Here is a 19,341-nt window from a genome sequence, read left to right on the forward strand (position 1 = left end):
TCCTGCTACCACCTTGATTCGACAGCTTGCAGGAAGTTCATCCAAATAGAGAGATTTTAATCTGGTTTTGCATTTGGATTTTCAGTATTATCTAGAAGCTACATTTCTGCAGCTGGCAGTGCTCCCCTAAAACATATTTTGCAAATATTGTTTGAAACGGGAGTATTTGGGGATTATCTTGATGAACCTTCAGTAACCCAGCAGAACTGCTCCTCCCAGTCCCACCTTACCTGATCCTGGGCCTGCAGATCTCAGCTGCTCCCTGACCACAGCATTGGGTGAGGAGGGAGGGAGTTTCTGCAACATCCTGACCATATGTGGACTTCCACCCCCTACTCACCTACATCCTGTTCTTGCTTGAGTGAGTGGAAAACCCTTCAAAACAAAAAATTCAGATTTTTTTAATGAAAAAAAATAATCAAAGGAAATTCTGAGTATTTGAAGTTCCAGCTCAGAAAAAAGTTTATTGAATAATTTCCAGTGAATGGAAATACCCAACCTGTGAACAGTTCGACCCAGTAAGCACTGAAACACTGTGACCTACACTTCTGTGTGTTCCCCTAAAACTTCTTTCAACTGTGTCATGTAATTCCTTAACCGAAAAAAATGAACAAAAAAAATTGAAATTAATTGTTCATTTTTCAATGATGCCAAATACAGAAAGCTTAGATTATTTAACAGAATGTATTAAAATAGGAAAAGGTCACTTACGAGGAGTGATTAAAATCATTGTTAGTCATTATTACCATCAAAACTGTAGAATTGTGAAAGAGAAACATGAAAGTCTTGCTTTTGATGTCATGGTTTATATCTTAATTTTGAATGATCTGCTCACTGAAGGGAACTAAGAATTCTCTCTGAATCTTTCCAAGAAGGCATTACTAATGTGTTTATTTGGCACTTCAATATACTTGGGTCTAAGCAACAAGTTGATGGCTTTCAGCAGTTCAGCAACCTGGCATTTTCAATAACCCCAGCAGCTAACAAAGATGAAAAACACTGAAGATACAGTGGGGAAGGCTGCAGCAATTTCAGTCAAATTCCAGTTTGATGGCTTATTAACTCTGTGGTGTTAAAATAACATGCCAATGTCAGAAAGTAGAATGGCCTTGAGTACAGAGGGTGACAGCCCAAACTTTTTGCTCAGCTCCATCTCTGTTCCACTATCCCAACCAAAAGCACAGACACTGCAGTGCATCCACAACGCTGTGTGGGCCAAGCTCACTCTTAAAAGGGAAGAGGGCAAAGCAACTCAGCTTTTCTTCTCTGGGTTCTGCATGCTTCAAACATGGTTCCTCATTGAAAATCCATCTCTTTGGCCTCAGTTCAATCTCCTCAACCCAAGAACAAAATGCCATGCCATTACACTGAAAAGCATTCAATCACATTTATTCACTCTTTGAACAAATTTACACGTCAAGTAACTGCAATGAAGAAAAAAAAAATCATAGCAAGATGTGGATAATTTCAAGCTAAAAAAACCTCTTACCTTAAAAAAAAAACATATTAAAGGTGAAAGTATATCCAGACACTTGCTTTACATGCTGAAACACAGGCTCAACAAATGAATCCATCAGAAAGCATCAACTAGTGTTATTCAAAACCTTTCTATATAGTGACTTAAACCATCCTTACCATTTAAATCTTCCTTTCGGCCTAACACCTTCCATCCTTTTTCTTTTTTTTTTTTCCCATTCTATGGCTTTACGATATGTTTGGGATTTTTTGTTGGTTTGTTTTTTTTTAAAAGCAAATAAATTTTGGTTTTGTCATAGACACCAGCATAAAAGTCAAAAGAATTTAGGGGTAGGTACTGATTGTCCTAGATTGCTATGCTAAAAGCTACAAAACTTTATAATATACTGTTATGCTTACTTATCTTGAAACTATACATTTCTGTCTAGTGGTCTATGTTGAGCAACATTCCAGATGAGGTAGATTGAAGGAATATTTATCATTATAATGACATCAATGTTGCAGAGGGAATGAATTCAGCAAGGAATATAATTACTGTTTTCCTCATGCTATTCCTTAATCTCTGGAATTTCAGAGAGTGCTACTAGCTGACTGTATAACCTGAGTTTTTTTCCCACTGAAATCCCTGAGGCTTTATTTTTATTTTGTCTCATTCACTAATTTTTATAATGTTGGGGTTTTTTTAGCCTGACTGGAGGTAAAAGGCATATGCTAATAGGGGGTCTGCTAGTTCTGCTACATTTCTCCTCCCCTTTCTACCACTAACAAAAGGAGGATAAGAGACATGGAAAAAACTGTATTTGAGAGGCTCAGTGGAACAATGGGGAAATAACTGGATTTATTATAAGGAAGGAATGCATAAGTGCATAAAAAATGCACATCTGTAGCTAACAAGCATGTAGCACTCGTTCTACTTCTGGCAGAACAATATGTTCCAAAAATAATAGCATTTAGTTTCACTTTTTTGACTGAATGGAGTTTGAAGACAGGGATGAACTTTAAAAGGTTAGTAGCTATAAAGTCTGCTCCTAGAAAGCCTATCAGGAGATCTCTTCCCATGCCAAGACTGCCCATGTCCATGACTCACATGTCTACACTTATCTGGAAGGAGCAAGAAATCCCTGAGCACTAACCATAAAGGGCTTCCATGGATCCTTTTCTCTCCATTCCATTATCTTCTTCCTCCAGCACAATCAAGGTACCACTGTAACCACCCTTGCAGCACAGGGCAGAAACTAATGCTGAGAATGCAGAGCAGAAAAATGTCACAGTTGTTCATAAAACACCTGCTGAGCTTTGCTGGGCAAAGAACCCTCAAAACAAAACCATCACAGAATGAACAAAACAACAACAAAAACACCTGTCAAACTGTTACAGTAAAATATAGAAGAAATCTTTTTTAAAAAGTCAAATCAGCACCTTGTTTTACATTGCTAAGTCCTAGAGGGGAAGCTCAAATCAGTCTCATCACTATAGAAAGAATAAAACTTATCTCTTAGAAAACAGGTCAAGGTTGTCACCCCCTCTTCCACAAATCCATCAGTTTGGCAGTAAGGATGGATCTTGAAACCTTTGAATTAGTTGGTTTAATATTTGCTAATGAGTTTGACCACAACTCTTTAGACTCATGCATCCATCCTGACATTTCTGCTGGACAGGCTCAGGACAACTTAGCTGCTAAAAATCAGGTGTCTTCAGGCCAATATGGCCAAAGTAGAATCACAGTCTGGAGAGACTCAATACAGTTACCTGCTACTGCACAGAACAAGTTAAAAAAAAAAAAAAAAACAAAACTATTTCTCATTTTAAACAAAGTACAATTAACCCAAGAAGTCCGTGAAGGCAAGGCATCTGAGGACAGGCAATTGACAGGATAACAAACTAAGCCTGTTTCATGAATATTCTGAACACCAGCTGGAAAGCAGAGGCTTTTCATACATATTTTCAAATTTTAAAAATGCCCTCTTTGGTGGGATTTGACCGAGCCCCAGCTGATGGGCAGAAGCACAAGAAGCTCAGTCCATAAATGCCCTCCAGAGAGTGCTCAGCCCAGGCACACAAAGGGTTATCCACAAGCAGTCCATGCTCTGGCAGCATCTCCACGTGGTAGCACTAATGACCCATCCCACCTACTGCAAACAGAGCCAAATACTTCAGAGAAGTCACAGTGCTTGCTCAAAACAAACAAAAAAACCCTGGCAGTCTGGTGTGAGGCACAAACACAAGTGCAAGTGGCAAGTAACAGGGCAGAGCTGCCTGAAGCCAGAGCAGGGAACCCACAATGCAGTCCCATGGAATTACACACATGCTCATCTTGACTGAGCTCAGATGAGGATTTCTGGCAGAGACAGAAGAACAGCCACTGTTTGTGATGCATCTTGAGAGGAGGAGCCAGTGAGGTCAGAGCTGGCCAGTGCCTCGCAGCTCTTCACATCTACAGTCACCTGAGGTACAGGAGCAGGATCAGCCTCCTCCTCTTTCACTGACAAAGCAGAGTCTACCTGTTTTCTTTTTCAGGATTACTGCTCTCTGAAGTTTCTGTTAAAATTAAAGAATGAATTTCTTCTTCTATAATTAACCTGTCAAAAGCATTCATGGGATCATCCTTTGCAGAGCTCTGAAAGAGAGGAACAACATTTTTAACAGTGTCTCCTTGTGGCAAGGGTTGCTTTTTCACCCCAGTAAGACAGACCCCTGTTCCACATCATATACCCTGTATTATGGTGGAAAGGCAAAGTAGCTGGGCAACAAACTGTGCTTTTCAGAGCCATGGCTTAGGCCTGGCTGACAGAAGAGATGTCCTCTGGAGATGAGGTTGGTCCCCACCTTAAGGGTGCTTCCAGCTACAACCAAAGGGTGAAGCTCAGGCAGGAGGATGGAGAGCTGAGCATGGGCACACTTTGTAGAGTTTTCACTGAGCACACAGAGAAAATTACTTGGGGCAGTAGCAAAACACTTGTGAAAGCACAACAAAGTGTAACAGCTACCACAGTTATGGCCCTCGTGGCCAAGAGTCCCATCTGGGAGAACAAATTCATGTCAAGGTTTGAATTATGGATTGTCAGTGTACTTATCTTTGAATTTTTATAAAGGGCTACTGAGAGATTTATTTAGAAAAGTTTCCTTAATGGGTATTTTGTTTATTTTCCCCAAAATAAGGCACCACTGCAAGTCTTTCATGAACCAATGCCTGAAACAACTATAGCTGGTTTTGTTCTTTTGCAAACAAGAAGCTATATGTCTGATTTACTTCCTAGCTAACAGACTATGATAAATGTGAGAGTGCTAAAAATGATCGTTTCTGGAAGTCAAGCACAAATAGCTTAATTCAGCATCATAAATATGATTAAGTAGCAGAAAGACATGAATGTTCAGTAGTGGTCACTTAATGGAGTTGCAAAAACAAAACCAAAAATCCTCGAACCAAAACCTACACAGCAAAAGAAGCCTGACAATCAGAAAACTGCCACCCAAAAAACCCCAACCTGAAACAAATTTAAGGGACTGGAGTAACAGAATAATGCAATTCTATTAATCTAACTAGAAAAGTACAGTTGGGGCGGTGGGGGAGGAAATCTAAGTTTTGTGTAATTGTTTCTGAACAATTCCTAGTATTGTAAAATACTTAATCTTCATATTATATACTACTTATACACAGTTAGTTATAAGACAGACATAGGAAAAACAAAACTGCAAGCCTAGAGATCCCAGTTCAATAGATTTGTTGACTCAACAGCTTCTTACTAACCTGGGAATCCTCGTTCTGCTCTCCAAACATGCGCTTAAGAATTTCTCTAGGGTCTGGAATTGGTGGAAGAATTAATATCTTCAACCTTCATGAAGTTAAAAAGAAAATATTTAGATGAAAGATATATTAATTCAAAAATCATTTAAAAAACACAAAATAATTTTAAAATGTCAAAATCATATTTGGGTACAGTCAAGAAAATTTGTGGAGTCAACTTTGTCATCACTGGCCAGCCTTCATTCTCTGTGAACTCTACCCATTTCTTATTTTACTCCCCAAGACAGAAGGGGAACATTGACACAGGCAGATTCTAAATAACTTTCATCTTGACAAAGACAGCAGCAAATGTAGGGAGATCAATATTTACCTTTTTAGATAAACCAGTAGAATTATTGTAGATACTGCTACTATTAATGGAATGGTAATTATTAGAACAAAATAGATTGTAGAGTCCCTCTTCTCACCTGGAAAACAGAAATTGTCTAATCTTAGGGATATTTTGAGAGGCTTTTTAGGAATAATGACAACAAAATAGTTAATTCTCCACTTTTTTCAGTGCTTTTTCAAGTACACTACCACTTTTATGGGCAAGGACAGTCTTGTTTTCCAAAGATGGGATTACAATGTAGATGTGTTTGGCAAGGAAATGCAAATGAGCAAGACTCAGGGCTGAAAAACTGGCTACACTGGACTTTGCATAGCTCCACAACTGGCAGCACTATCAACAGCAGCCCAGGCTGGGACAGGTGGTGCTGCTGAAGGACTAGAGCCCTTCTGCCCTCTTTTCACTCAAAATTAAACAGTACATAAGGAGATGATCTTTGACTCCCATTTATTTAGCAGACAGAAAGGTATTAAATGCCTTAACAGATGAAGAGTAAAGTGCAGCACAGTGCAGGGAAAGTGTCTCACCAATGCTCTTTTCCTCACTCCAGTCACTTTGGAGGTGGCTGTTGTAACAATCCCGCTTTGGCTTTGCTCTCACTTTGAAGGTGTACTTGCTGTTAGGATCAATGCCAGCAATTGACACAGAATTCACTTCAGACTAAGGCAAAAAAGAAAAGGCAATTTGCTTTGTTCAATTACCAACATATTCTCAGTCACTTCCAAGACTATTTACATTGTACAGCTAATGTATTCTGAATGTTTTGATGGAAGACCTTTTTATGACTATGAAACCTCATTAAAAATAGGGCATAGTGGAATTTAACAAGCACAGAAAGCCTAAATGCACATTCCAAAGCTAAGATTTAATCTTATTCACTGCTACATCTATCATGCAGCATTTGGCATCAATGATTAAACTAAGACTTTGCATTTGGAATGGTGCCTTTCTAATTTTTTTTTTCTTTTTCTGAGAAACATCTGTGATTTACCTTCCCTTCTTGTCAGAGCAGCATAACCAGCCATACCAAAGTGTTCTGTGATGCCTCTACAAAGAAGAGCACACACTAGATAGGATCTAACTGCACTTATTTTTTATCCAAAATACCACTTTCCTGGGGAATGCTGCTAGCATTCGAGTTTGGCGTAGAATAAACAACTAAACATGCTCCACAGGAGAAGACTGCCACTCACTTTGAAATTTATCATATTGTTTTTATCATTCTGACCAAACAGTACATTCAGTTTGGCTATGGACATATAGCACGAGTCCATCCAGATACTGAACTCAATGCTTTTCATGTGCACACTAAAATCAGTGTACCTGAGGGTGCACCCTCTTTCTTCCCCTCCATCCTCATTCTTTATCCCCTTGCTTTTCCCTCTGAGATTCTCTGTTCTTGTGTGCACCAGCAGCTGATTTTTCTTTAGGGCAATCAGCTCACAGCATTCAAGTCCAAAGCTGCCCCATGGCCAGAGACCAAGAGCAGGAAAACCCAACACCAAAACACCAAGCCCACAAGCCTGAGAAGCAGACAGGCACCATTTCCTGAGAGTTTAGTAAATCCCTCTTTATCAGACTGTTCTCACACACTTACAAATTGCCCTAACAAATGATGGGAAAGATTTGTAAGACTTGCAGGAATTTTGATGTACAGCTTTTACTAACATAAATGTACAGTATGAGAGAAAAATTCTACATTCACACAGCACTCAACACAACACACAGCTCTGGCACTCAACCCAGATACATGCAACCCAGACACATGCAACACATGCAACTGCTCATTTTTAACCACAAATATTACAAAAGATTTACAGAGAAAAAAAAGAAAAAAAAAGCAATGAAAACTTACTGCAATGATCTGACCATTGTCCGAATCACCATTGCAATATTTAACTTCATAATTTAAACAACTTCTTGGAAATGTTTCTGATTCACTCCATTTTACATCAATTCTATCATTAGTCTTTGACAATGTCAACTGTCTTGGTGTGGTAGGTTTTACTGAAACACAAAATGGAATAATTAGTTCAAAAGTCTGTTTCACTGCTTACAAAAAATTGTTCAGTCCTGTACTGCAGAATACTACACTTACCCCAGATTAAGAGAAAGAGGAAGAAGTTAGCACCAGTAAGTCAAAAAAAGAGTAAATCCAACTAAAGGATAAGAGTAGAAGTTAATGGAAAATTACCCCTCCCCCTTCCTCCCAGATACCCATCCCACAGAAAACAAACTCTTGTCTATACAATTTCAAATCAAAGGTCACTAGAAGGGAGCATCTCATCTCATTGTCTCATCCATACTTTATGAGGTAAAGTTTCTCAAACACAACGTACTACCAAATTTCTTATTTTAATTATATTTTTATGATGTGATGTTAAACTTACCAAGGGTGGTAGGATTTTTACTTGCACACACAGGCCTAACTTCTTCAGAATCACCTCTAATCAAAATAATTATAGCAGGATAAGTTCTTCTGTCTTTTGGGAAGGTAAGATTGAAAATGCATTCAAAGATTCCTTGGTCTACAGAGGAGTGGCTACAGTTCTTAGCATTTTCCAAGCCATCAAACCTAGAGGAATAAATTATTCTTGTAAACTTCAGAAGAAAAGGACAGCAAGGGGAAGGCTTGTTTATAAATGTGTTACAAATTCTAAAGACTGATACTGCATTAAAGCTATGCTATAGCATATAAAAAAGTAAAGCTAAGCAAAGTAAGCAGCCTCTAATTTATCTCAGGCTTTAGAAAGAGTATTGTTTTTGTGAAGAGTGCCAAGGAGCAGAAAGAGAAGCAGGCTTGCTTTATATCAAAAAGAACTGCTGCTGTCAGCTTTGGTTCACATTTTCCACATGGGAGAACAATTCCAAGGAGTAAAGAATATTTAGAAAATATACTAATTTGGACCACTTCTTGTCAGCAGAATTTCACCTCTGTGATAGAACGAGCTTATCAATCTTCTTTAGCTCTGCCTCAAGTATCACAGCTTTGAGACAGTTGAGTTTTACCTATTTACCTGATTTGATTTTCTAAATGTCAGTATTCCCTTCTCCCAAGAGAAGTTAGGAACACAAACTTCTTCCTTGCTTCTCTTTGTTGCCCAAGTCTCAATGCAAATACACCAGTAGCCTTTCCTCCCAGGAAAACAAAACAAAATACCCCACCTCACTTGCATTGTGGAAAATGTATCTTTCATTCTAAAATGGAAGTGTTTTCTTAGCTTTTGGCTTTAAAATCTAAAAATTATTATTCTTTCAAAGCAGCATGAATGAAAAGACTTTGAAGTCACTGCAGCTACATCTTCCATTAAAAGTAAGGGCAAGTTGAAAATATATAGCTCAAATCTAAAGCATTATTCCAGTAAGTATCCCTACACCCAGAAATTCAGATCATCAACCCTGCATTGGTCCTGTTCTTGCACCAAAGAAAAAGTTTGAGCAGCAGTCTAGACAGGGAACAAATACTGCCCTCACATTGAATGAAAGCAGCAAGATTTGTGCTGTTTGCTGCCCAAATGCCCTGAACTGAACAGCTGGCCTGCTAGACTGCCACTGGAGAAGAAGAGCATAAAGTTTATGCAATTAGCTTAAATAAGACAGAAAGATTATTTAAAACTATGACATGGGGCTTTCACAAAGAAAACTCCACTATTTCTACAGAAGCTAATGCAATCTGGCATTTCACAAGCCCCATCAAGGTGCAGAAGTATGCATAGATCAGCATGTACAGCTACCAATGCCAAGACCTGGCTCACACAAGTCTCTTCCTTTGGAACAAGACACCATTTATGGCTGTCCACTGGCCAGAGGGGATGATGATGATAAAAAGATGTTCTTCATAGCTTTAAAGGTGAATCAGTTATTTACATCGTTGAAGATGCAAACAGATGTACTGCTAAGAGTTATTAATGCTTTCATACCATTTCCCAATGGTTTATGAGCTGACATACATTGTGAGTAATCCTAACTTAAACATCCTGTTTTGTTGGGCTGCAAAGAAAGCAACTAATACATTGGTCAAGCTTAGTTCTTAATTATTCCCTCTTTGAGTCAAGTGTCCAAACAGAAAAATATAGAAAGCAATAGCAGCTGTGTTAATCTGGGCCACAAAAGCAGACACAAAACAGTTTTATCAGCTTCCCAAAAAGTCTTGGCCATAGCAGCTTCTGACCCCTTCAGTGGTGAAGTTTTCTGTTGGAAGGGGCTGAGCAGTAACTTGGACACAATGCCCTGGGAGTTTTAGAAGCAACAGGAAGCAGACGAGTGGAATGTGTCATGTAAAACTAAAGATTAGTCCTGGAGCACTTTAGAGCTGAGAACACAAATCTCCCACGAACCAGTAGAACAAAGTGTAGTTGGTGTCGCTGCTTGCGTTCTCCCCACGCCGCCAGGTACAAGCCATGTACTCCAAATTGTGCCAAACACAGCCCAAGTCAACAGCAGCAGTGCCTGGAATACCTGCAAGGCAAGTTGGAAATGTTATCTAAGGTTTATTTTGTCCAAGTTTTCTCTGTTGTTTCCGGAAGTAAAACATTTCATTTTACATAACTGAAACTGGAAGGCAGAAATGGGTTGGTTACCTCCCAGACTACACCAGCCTGTTCAGCACAACAAATGATGAATTCCAGCTCTTTAGAGCCTGCAATGGCTGAAATCTCAGCAGAGTAACTTCTAGAGGCAAGCCAATTAGAGCACATCCCAGAGTTCACCATGGTTTAATTGCTACTTAGGGTTACCAGATGCTAAGGACAAGGTATGGAGTCAGGAAAATATTTATTTCTATTAATCTACAGGTACTTTAAAAATAAGTCAAAGTAGCTGGTAATTGCAGGGAAAACTATAACAAAGCTAAATGCTTTTACAGCCATCAGTGTCAACCATAATTAAAGGCTGACTATTTTTAGCTTCTCCAGATACAGTATTAGCTGCTTTGTATTTATAATATAAGAAAATACCTCTGAGTCTTAAATATTGACAAAAGCAACACTAGGTAAGTTGACTTGTTAATGGAGACCCGTATACCTTTAGACATTAAAATTTAACATTTGGAAACTTAAGTCACATCAACACAAATGAGTACCTAGCAATTGTGAATAGGTCAATGGATCACACAGGCAGAGCAATTATGGAATAAAGACTTTCATATTCAATCATGCATTTCTGTATGAGTTCTTTACACTGCATTACCATATTACATTGTATTGGATACTTTTTCCTTCCAACAAGTAGCAACATCTCCATGAACTAAAAACTAAACCCGTATTAAATGTGGATCTACTTTGAAAGTCTGAGCTTGCATTCTCCCTCAAGCAGCAACTAAGAGTATAGGGAAATGAAATATGTTTTATGTTTTCCGATTCCAAGAAGTATATAAAAATATTTCATCTGCAAACATACTTTTAAAAGCCCCAGCCTGTTCAGTACATGCTGTCCTAATGATCTACTTCCCTGATTTTCCAGAACCCTTCTGGCAGACGCACACACAGGCTTGATAAGGTCTCTTATGCTCCCAACCACATGTGGTTTACATCCACATCAAGTCATGCTCCTGGGTCAAGACAGACTTTTAGGCAAGAGGCTCATTTTCTTGCTGTACATCCTAACTTAAAGTATTCAGCAAAATACCTTACTCCTCAAAGTCTGCTTCCTAACAGTTTTGCTGTGGACCCCATACTTCTGCATGCCAAGAAACAAAAAATACTTTTTCTCTATTCATTTTGCTATGCTTTGTAGACTTCACTCATCTCTTGAAGAAGACAGAACCCTATTGCAATTATTTAAGCAATTTATTCAACAAGTTATTAAATTTACCACAGTCCTCCCTCCTACACAGACAATTGTAGAGTTATTTTATGGGCTTCTGTTTATACAGAAAAATCATAAAAAAATAAACTGACTTCGATGTTAGTCATGAAGGCAGCAGGCTTAATGGAGTCAGAGCTATTTCTTATGCCACAACCACCAAAACCAAAGCAGCTCATACTCCATTCCTGGGTTTAGGTGGGGCGGAAGAAAACCGAAACATTTGTCATACCATCTCAGACACACAGGAATTCCTGCCAGAGTTAGGATATATTACAGCCCTTCAGAAAGAAGGGCTCAAAGGAGCCAGAAGACAAGTAACAGGAACTACATGGCTGTTTTGGAAGAGGACTTCAATTTTACAAGACTTTAAGCATCAGAAGACCCCAGTTATGTTCAAAGGTGGTATGACCATTCTGTTTAAGCTCTATCAATAAAACCAGCCCTTGTATCTGGTGTTTCTCTATGATGCATTTCATGATTTCTTGTTGAAAGATAAGAGAAAAAGGCATGTCTCCTCAGGCCAAGAGGGATCTGGCCACTGCTGGCATTACCTTTTGGCAGAAGGGAGGTCTCCACCCAGGGGCTGGGCTCGCTGGTGCTGTCATTCTTGCACTCACTCCTCACTCTGAGGCGCATTTCCTCATTCAAGTGCGCATCCGTCACACGGAAGCGGCTCTTGCTCCATTCCTGGGTTTAGATGGGGGAAGAAAACCAGAACATTTGTCATACCATCTCAGATACATGGGAATTCCTGCCAGTGTAAGGATGTATTACAGCCCTTCAGAAAGACTACAGCTCAAAGCCAAAGGAAACCAGTGTCTGACTATGTGGGAAGCCTCAGCATCGCTTGGCTTTGCTTTTTTCTTTCTCAGGCACAATCAGAACTCACAGAGAAAAACTACTCCTACCCCTGTGACTTACAGACATAAGCAAAGGCTACACAGTGATCAAGAAGTAAGTATAACAAGGGGGAAAACCATCCTAGAAAAAGTCTTCATGGATAATACAAAACAAGCATGTTTATACTACAGTGGTATTAACAGGCACTTACGGATCTGACCTTCACCTTTCTGTGTGTGTGCACATCAGGGCATGACCAACAGAATGAAGAACATTTGAAGACGCAACCAAAAAGCAGTTAGATGAGTTTGGATGATTTAAGGAGCAAAAGAAAAACCTACCAAAACAAGCCCATAAATGGCTATTAAAAGCAGTGACACCACATCAAGCCCAAGTATCTCATGATCTTCCATTTCAAGTATGTTTGTATGAGAAAAAGGCTCAACCTTTTATCACACACTTTCTTGAGCATCTTTTGTTGGCCTAGGAGGATGCTTTTTATTTAACTGGAAACTGGGTACGAAACAAATATCTTTATGGCTGTTATATCTGTTATGGCCAAAGAATGCTGTAACCACTCATATATAGAAATAATAAATATTGGCACTAATGAGAGGGTAAAGAAATCAAACAAATGGACAGATTAGGTTTGTCTGGGTTTAAAAGACAGGTGTCTGGCAAGGAAGGTGGGAACCTCCCTCGGGATAGAATAATTTGGTGGGAAGGGGGCCCACATTTTCTAACTCAAAAATAACGGGGCTTTCAGGCAAAGACATGAGGAGAGAACAGCAGTTCTTTGCCAGCATGTGTGTGTGTGTCAGTGTGTTCCTGTGTCAGTGTGTCCCTGTGTGTCAGTGTGCGGCGGATGAGATGGGAAAGCGGCTTCCTCTGCAAACTCACAGCATGCATGCAGTTGGTCTTTGCGCCCCTCTGGATGGTGAAAGGAGCTGCAGCAGGAACCTCAGAAGAAGCAAGATGGAATGGCAGAGGCGAGCAAAATGCTGCAGTAATAAACGAAATGTAGCAGAACTCCATAGCAGGAGCCACGTCATGTCCTGTCGGCAGGGTGTGGGGTTACAGTGCAATGAAACACCCGGAGCAGTGGCGGAGGAACGGCGGGGCTGGGCAGCGGCAGCCCGGCTCCTGAACACGGCTGGGAGAGGCTCCCTCAGAGGGGAAAGGGGCTCGGGGTCCTGGGTTTTCCCTGAGGCGCCCCAGTAGATGGTGAGGGTCCTTTCCTGAGACATGGCAGTTCAATGGCTGCTCCCACGAGCAGAGCCGCACTCATGGTAGGAGAAAACAGTGGGAGATGGGACTCCCCAGTGGTGGGGAATTCTTCCCACAGCAACCACAGCCTGTGACCTCAGGAGCGAGAGAGAGCTCTGAGCCGAGCCCGGCCCCTCACCCCCAGCCAAAATGTCGAAGTATCTCTGCTCTTCCCAAAAGAAAACTCCCCAGCTAAGGGGCTGCAGCCAGCTGCACCCCTTCACCCCACCTTGGCCACTTCTGTTGTCTCTCTTAAGCACCAGTTGTTATCATCTCTAGAAACAAGTCCGAGAAAATGTCCTTAAAAAAAAAATAAAGAAAGAAAAAATCCTAACCTCCAACAGATTCTGTGAGCAAAAAGATGCAGCAAGATGTACAGTCTGTCTCATCCTGTCCTGTGAAACTGCTGACCCTCAGTTCTTTCATTGCTGATGACTTTACTATCTATCAGACCCTTCCACAAACTTAGTCAGCTCTTCAACCAAGGAGACTTTTTACTTGTTGATTTGTTAATGAATCAATCAAAATAGGTAAATAGGTTACTGCTGTGTTAGCAGGTTCAACTGGCTCATCTAAAGGTCCAACGAAGATTATTAGAGATCATTAGTGTCAAAATGAAACATCACCCTTTTAGTAGTGACATCAAATCAGCTCAGCTGTTTGCAAAACCAGAGTCACAGAATTACAAAATGCTTTGGGCTGGGAGGGAGCGTAAAGATCATCCAGTTCCAACCCCCTTGCTGTGGGTTGCTGCGTTCCGCTAGAACAGGTTGCTCAATGCTCCATCCGAACTGGCCAAACCGCATCCCTACTCATGTCCAGGATTTCCTGGAGCTGTGAGAAAAAATGCAGTGGTTAGCATGAAGAGGCCAATGTAAGCACCAGGCTGTAAGACTGTAACAGGGCTCAACAACAGACTCCTTCAAGAGGCATCATATCAATTGTAACCATATCTGAAATAGCAGCACTGCCTCCCCCACAGCTGGCATCTACCAAAGGCTTCAAATTCCCAGAGTTTGGAATAACGAACTTATGTTTTTACTGGCAATAAATTGTAAAAAAACTTGTCCTACAGCCCATAGCAATGGGCACCACGGCAATGCCCTGTCCAAACAGCAGCTAATCCACAGCAAGGAGCACATCTGGGCTGCAAACCATCTAACACAGAAAATGAAAGCCCAAAACAAATGAATGACATACTTTTGTTCCAGGCAACAAACACGCACCATATTGTCTTCAAAACACAACCCTCCTACAAATAATTGTAATTGCAGGGAGAGGGTAAATGGGGGAATGTTAATTCTTGGCATCACCTCCAAAAGATGCAATACTGTCAAACTACAACTAAATCTGCATGTCTATTCAAAGTGAGTTCAAAGTAAAGGAGAAAAATTCAAATTGTAAATTCCCATTAAACTCTTGAGTATGTAGACTGCCCTGTATCTAATTTTTCTAGAAAGCTGCACAAGCAAAGACTGAAACCAGACTTTTCCCATTATTATTACAGTACTTCTGTGTTACCATCAGCACTCAGTTATCAGAGAGCAACAGACAGATTCTTCTGATCTGAAGATCCCATATGCTGGTATGATTCACTTTCGAGGTTTTGATCCCATGATAAGAATGAAATGCTACATTAAAATTGTATTTATATATGTGTATATGCTCTCCCACACAGAGTTTTACAACAGTTAGATGTTTACTGGAACACAGAGCTCAAAGAGGTGATGTACTTACTCTTCTGTCCTCAGGAACGCCATTAATGATGATGTCACTGGAATACCACAGGTTGCAGCTACTGCTGACATTCTCTGGGGGGTTCCATGTCCAGTTCAGAGTACAGATATGGGTAAATGAATAGTTCAAGTTGGATGGAGATGGAAGAACTTTTGCTCCTGGAAGAAAGGAGTTACTAGTGTAACAATCCTGTTGGCTCACATTTTACCATTAGTAATACTGGCAGATTTTTAACTGACAGAAAAGAACACAAATAAGTTCTCAGCTTCATCAGCTCATGTTTTCTATCAGATAAAGTAGCGCCCACTAAAGTGTTTCTCAACACAAAGTGTTACGTCAACACATAAATAATTCAAATATGCACAAATTAACTGAAAAGTTATTTTTAAGAAATTGTAGCCTGCAACAATGCAGTGGTTGTGGTACTCGAGCTTTTGCACGTTGCGGGAAGATGAATCACATGCTGAAACTTTAGTAAAAACAGTATATACATTTTGTGGAGCAATTAATACCGTGTTCTCCCCAGAAGTTATCCATCAGCAGTTTTAAAGAGAAATCCTTAAAAAGACAAGTGATTACATCTTGCAAGCAACAGCTGTATGTTAGAAGGACACTTTAAGCAAAGATTGCAAGCAAAGCAAAGATTGCAAATGCAAGAATGTTAAAAAACAACAAGGAAACCACATCACTTTCTCAACTACCTATTAAAAATATAATGCTATGTTCTGGCACAGTGAGCAAAACCAGTGTGGGACAAGCAGTAATTTACTGCTGCCACACTTCAGTGGTCCATTTTTTACCCCCCCAAAGGCCAATGAGAAGCAGAGCAGGGCCATGACTCAAACGGTCGCAGCGATAAATCCATTTGTGCGTTGACCCTTCCTTATCTTGTGCACTGAGTCAATGCCTACTCAAGATCCATCACAAAGCTTGAAGATCATATTAGAAAACAAAGAAGGGAAATATGACAGGAAATGGCAAACTTCCAGGAAAAAGTAAAGTACATGTCAGACATCAATTCTGAAAAACATCACGAATTGGGAATTCCCTAAGAAAGGAAAAGTGAATTTTAAAGGGCTACTCTAATATGTACTATGAGAAGATGTTGAACCAGAAGCCCAATGAGACTGTTTCTCAGGGTATCTCCAGGTATCATCACTGAGCCACTGCCACTTGTTAGTCTGTGGACAGAGTGTACCCTGGTTTCTCAATAGTTTCACAAACACTTCAAACAGATATCAGCTCGTGCTGCAGGTTCTGCTGTCCAAGGGAACCAAGCTCAACCCATCCCAGCATTCAAGAGAGCTCATAGGAAAAGGGCAGAATGATTCCATCAAGATCAGTTTTCCCATCCAAGTCACAGTGCAGCCCCATTTCCTTCTACTAGCACAAGGGAGAGGGAAGATAGAGAAAGCAAAAGAGGTTCCTTGAGCAAGAGTTCTGCTCAAAGTGTCCATGACACCACTATTTTATATTTCCTAAAAGCCAGAGTAGCTACATCCTGAAGGGAATTCACCAAACTTCTGGAGGTCTCTCAGACCTTTGCATAGTTCAAGAACAGGCAATGGTAGAGATCAGGCATAATTATAATCCATGTGTTTGCACAGATAAAGAGAAAAATTACAAAGATTCACTGATTTAGTTTGAATATGCTTAGAATCTTGAAGGGAATTCACCAAACTTCTGGAGCTCTCTCAGACCTTTGCATAGTTCAAGCACAGGCAATGGTAGAGATCAGGCATCATTTAATCCATGTGTTTGCACAGATAAAGAGAAAAATTACAAAGATTCACTGATTTAGTTTGAATATGCTTAGTTTGTTTGAATACATCAAGTTGTTGGGATTTTTGAATTTTTGGGATTTTCTCAGAAAGAGGAAATTTTTATTCTTGCAAAAATACAGTCTCCAGTGAGAAAACTGAATGTAGCAAGAACATCTTTGCCTATTACCTCTTCCACAAACAAAAACAGAGGACGGGCTTTAGGAACAGCCTTGGGACATTAAGTTTACAAACACTGAGCCCTTTTGATCATATTAAAAAAAAATAAATCAACAAGAGTACACAGTTCCAAACATTCCATCTTGTCATGATTGAACTATTAACTATAACAGCCACAAATCATTAAAAAATGTCGTCCCTAATTTCTACTCTGAAGTTCTAAACATTTTCTTCTAAAAGGTTTGATTAGAAGCCATTGTACTTAAGTTTGTGGATTACTAGCCGCACAAAGAAGTGCTAATATTTACAGCTTATAAATTAATCAGTATTAGCATAAGTTTAAATCTAGTAGGCTTTTTAATAATGTACAGAATTCTGAAGCTCGTGTTTTAATGTTTTTAATTCAGCTTTTATTCATAGATTAAGCTAATCTCATACTTTTGTCTGTGTAAAATATAGTCTCATGCTCTAATTATTAAAATTTCTGTAGCAATTTTGCAGAACAACTCAATGACCGACTACAAAATGTAGGCAAGCCGTTATTTCACCGCTACAATGCAAAACCACGGTGGTGCTTCTAAGAAGAACAGCAGTAGCCAGCAGAGATTAAGTGAGGCATAGAAAACATATAATTTACAAAACCCCTAACGAGGAAACATCAACAAATCCTGTGCTTCAAGTACCACGTGAGAGCGTTGTAAAGTAGTAAAAAACTCATGTTTTTATTCTGTCCTCCTGCATTTTCTGAAAGTTGATTTCACAGTGATAAACTGAATTGCAGACAAAAAAATAACATTTCCTTAATGTCTATAGCTGAGTTTTTGGATAACATGAGCAGAGAATAAACCTTCAAGCCCGAGTCCTTATGAAGTCCTCACAGACGCGCACGCATGTTTCCTAAAACTAAACATTCGTACTTCCAAAATCGGGAATACCAAAGGAAGAGCGAAGGCACAGGGCGAGGGAGGCTCTGCCTGCCCGCACCCGGCGGAGCCGCTCCCGCACCGCCGCAAGACGCGGGCACCGGCAGGAGGGCGGGGGATTCTGCTTGGGATTTAAGGCAGAAACTGTCCCGGGAAACGAAGATGGAGCTTAAAACATTTCTGCCGACCCTGCCAAGAGCTGCCTCACTGAAAGGGGAGAGCAGATTTTCAGCATCCCCGCTCCCGGTAATGTGGCAGCGCGGAGCGCGCAGCCGGCGCTGCCTCGCACACGGCTGACGAGCTTCGCGCGATTCCTGCTACAAAATGAAAGCAATTCCCTCACATCCATGCCCGCATTTCCCTCACATCGATGCCCGCGTGTGCGCGGAGCCACGGCCGAGCCGCCCGACCCGACCCACGCACGAGGGGAGCCCGGAGCGGCCGCGGCAGCGCCGGCACCGCGCCTGCGGGCACGGAGCGCAGCCCGCGGCCGCTCCCGAGCCCCGCCGCCCGCCCCGCCGCCCTGCCCGCTCCTACCTGCCGCCGTCCCCGCGGCCACCACCCAGCAGACGGCGAGGAGCAGCGGGCAGGGCAGCGGAGCTGCTCCGGCCACAGCCATGGCTCGGCCGCCCCGGCGCGGCCCCTCGCTCCCACTTCCCGTCAAGGGGCCGGACCAGCCGGGAAGGGCGGCGTGACGGGACGGGCCGGGCCGGCCCGCCCAGGTAATCCGAGCCAGGCAGGAGGGGCGGCCCGGCCCCGCCACCTGGGCAGCACCGCCCCTGCCCGCAGAGCTGTGCAGCGACGGGAGCATCCCACGGCCCCGCACTGCCCTCCCTCTGTTGTCACCCCTCTGTCGCCCCGTGTGCTGCCCCTTCACTGCCCTCCGCTCCCCGCCGCTGCCTCCAGCATGTTCAGCACAGAGACGCTTCACCCAACCAATTCGATTGGAAAAGACTGAGATGATTGAGTTCCCTTCCGCTGCAGCCGTCGGTGCCTCCCCGAGCCCGCTGCGATCGCGGGGCCGCAGGGACGCCGCGGGAGGTGCCCGCACAGCCCCTGCGGGGACCGCAGCCGCTGCAGCCCCGCCGCCAGCCCCGTGCCCCCCGCGTTTCCTCACAGACTGACGAAGATCTCGTTCTGTCAGTCAAAGTCGTTTTCCTTTTACAACTGGTTTCACACTTGTCCGCTTCAGCTATTGAAGCGTACCCCACACAGGGTATG

General features: G+C 41.7%; 1 protein-coding gene across 1 annotated transcript; it reads right to left on the minus strand.

The window, feature by feature from the left end:
• Positions 1-463: 463 nt before the first annotated feature.
• IL13RA1 (interleukin 13 receptor subunit alpha 1) lies at positions 464-18,937 on the minus strand. Its single transcript, XM_039717590.1, has 10 exons — positions 18,658-18,937; positions 15,258-15,415; positions 11,966-12,101; positions 9,947-10,067; positions 8,000-8,184; positions 7,465-7,616; positions 6,137-6,269; positions 5,592-5,688; positions 5,225-5,309; positions 464-4,093 (listed from the first exon to the last, which is right to left on the minus strand). Exons 1-10 carry the CDS (start codon positions 18,929-18,931, stop codon positions 3,974-3,976), a joined length of 1,461 nt encoding a protein of 486 aa, XP_039573524.1. The 5' UTR covers positions 18,932-18,937; the 3' UTR covers positions 464-3,973.
• Positions 18,938-19,341: the final 404 nt, after the last annotated feature.

Source organism: Passer montanus, unplaced genomic scaffold (assembly GCF_014805655.1).
Source record: "Passer montanus isolate IOZ18808 unplaced genomic scaffold, ASM1480565v1 scaffold38, whole genome shotgun sequence".
Taxonomy (NCBI): domain Eukaryota; kingdom Metazoa; phylum Chordata; class Aves; order Passeriformes; family Passeridae; genus Passer; species Passer montanus.

Coding starts and splice junctions, on each gene's coding strand:
- IL13RA1 (XM_039717590.1), bottom strand. CDS start 18,931: ATGCTCCCGTCGCTGCACAGCTCTGCGGGCAGGGGCGGTGCTGCCCAG. Junction 8,185..9,946: donor AACTACACTTTGTTCTACTG/GTTCGTGGGAGA, acceptor TTATTCCTCTAG/GTTTGATGGCTTGGAAAATG. Junction 4,094..5,224: donor AGCAGAACGAGGATTCCCAG/GTTAGTAAGAAG, acceptor CCTCTCTTTCAG/AGCTCTGCAAAGGATGATCC.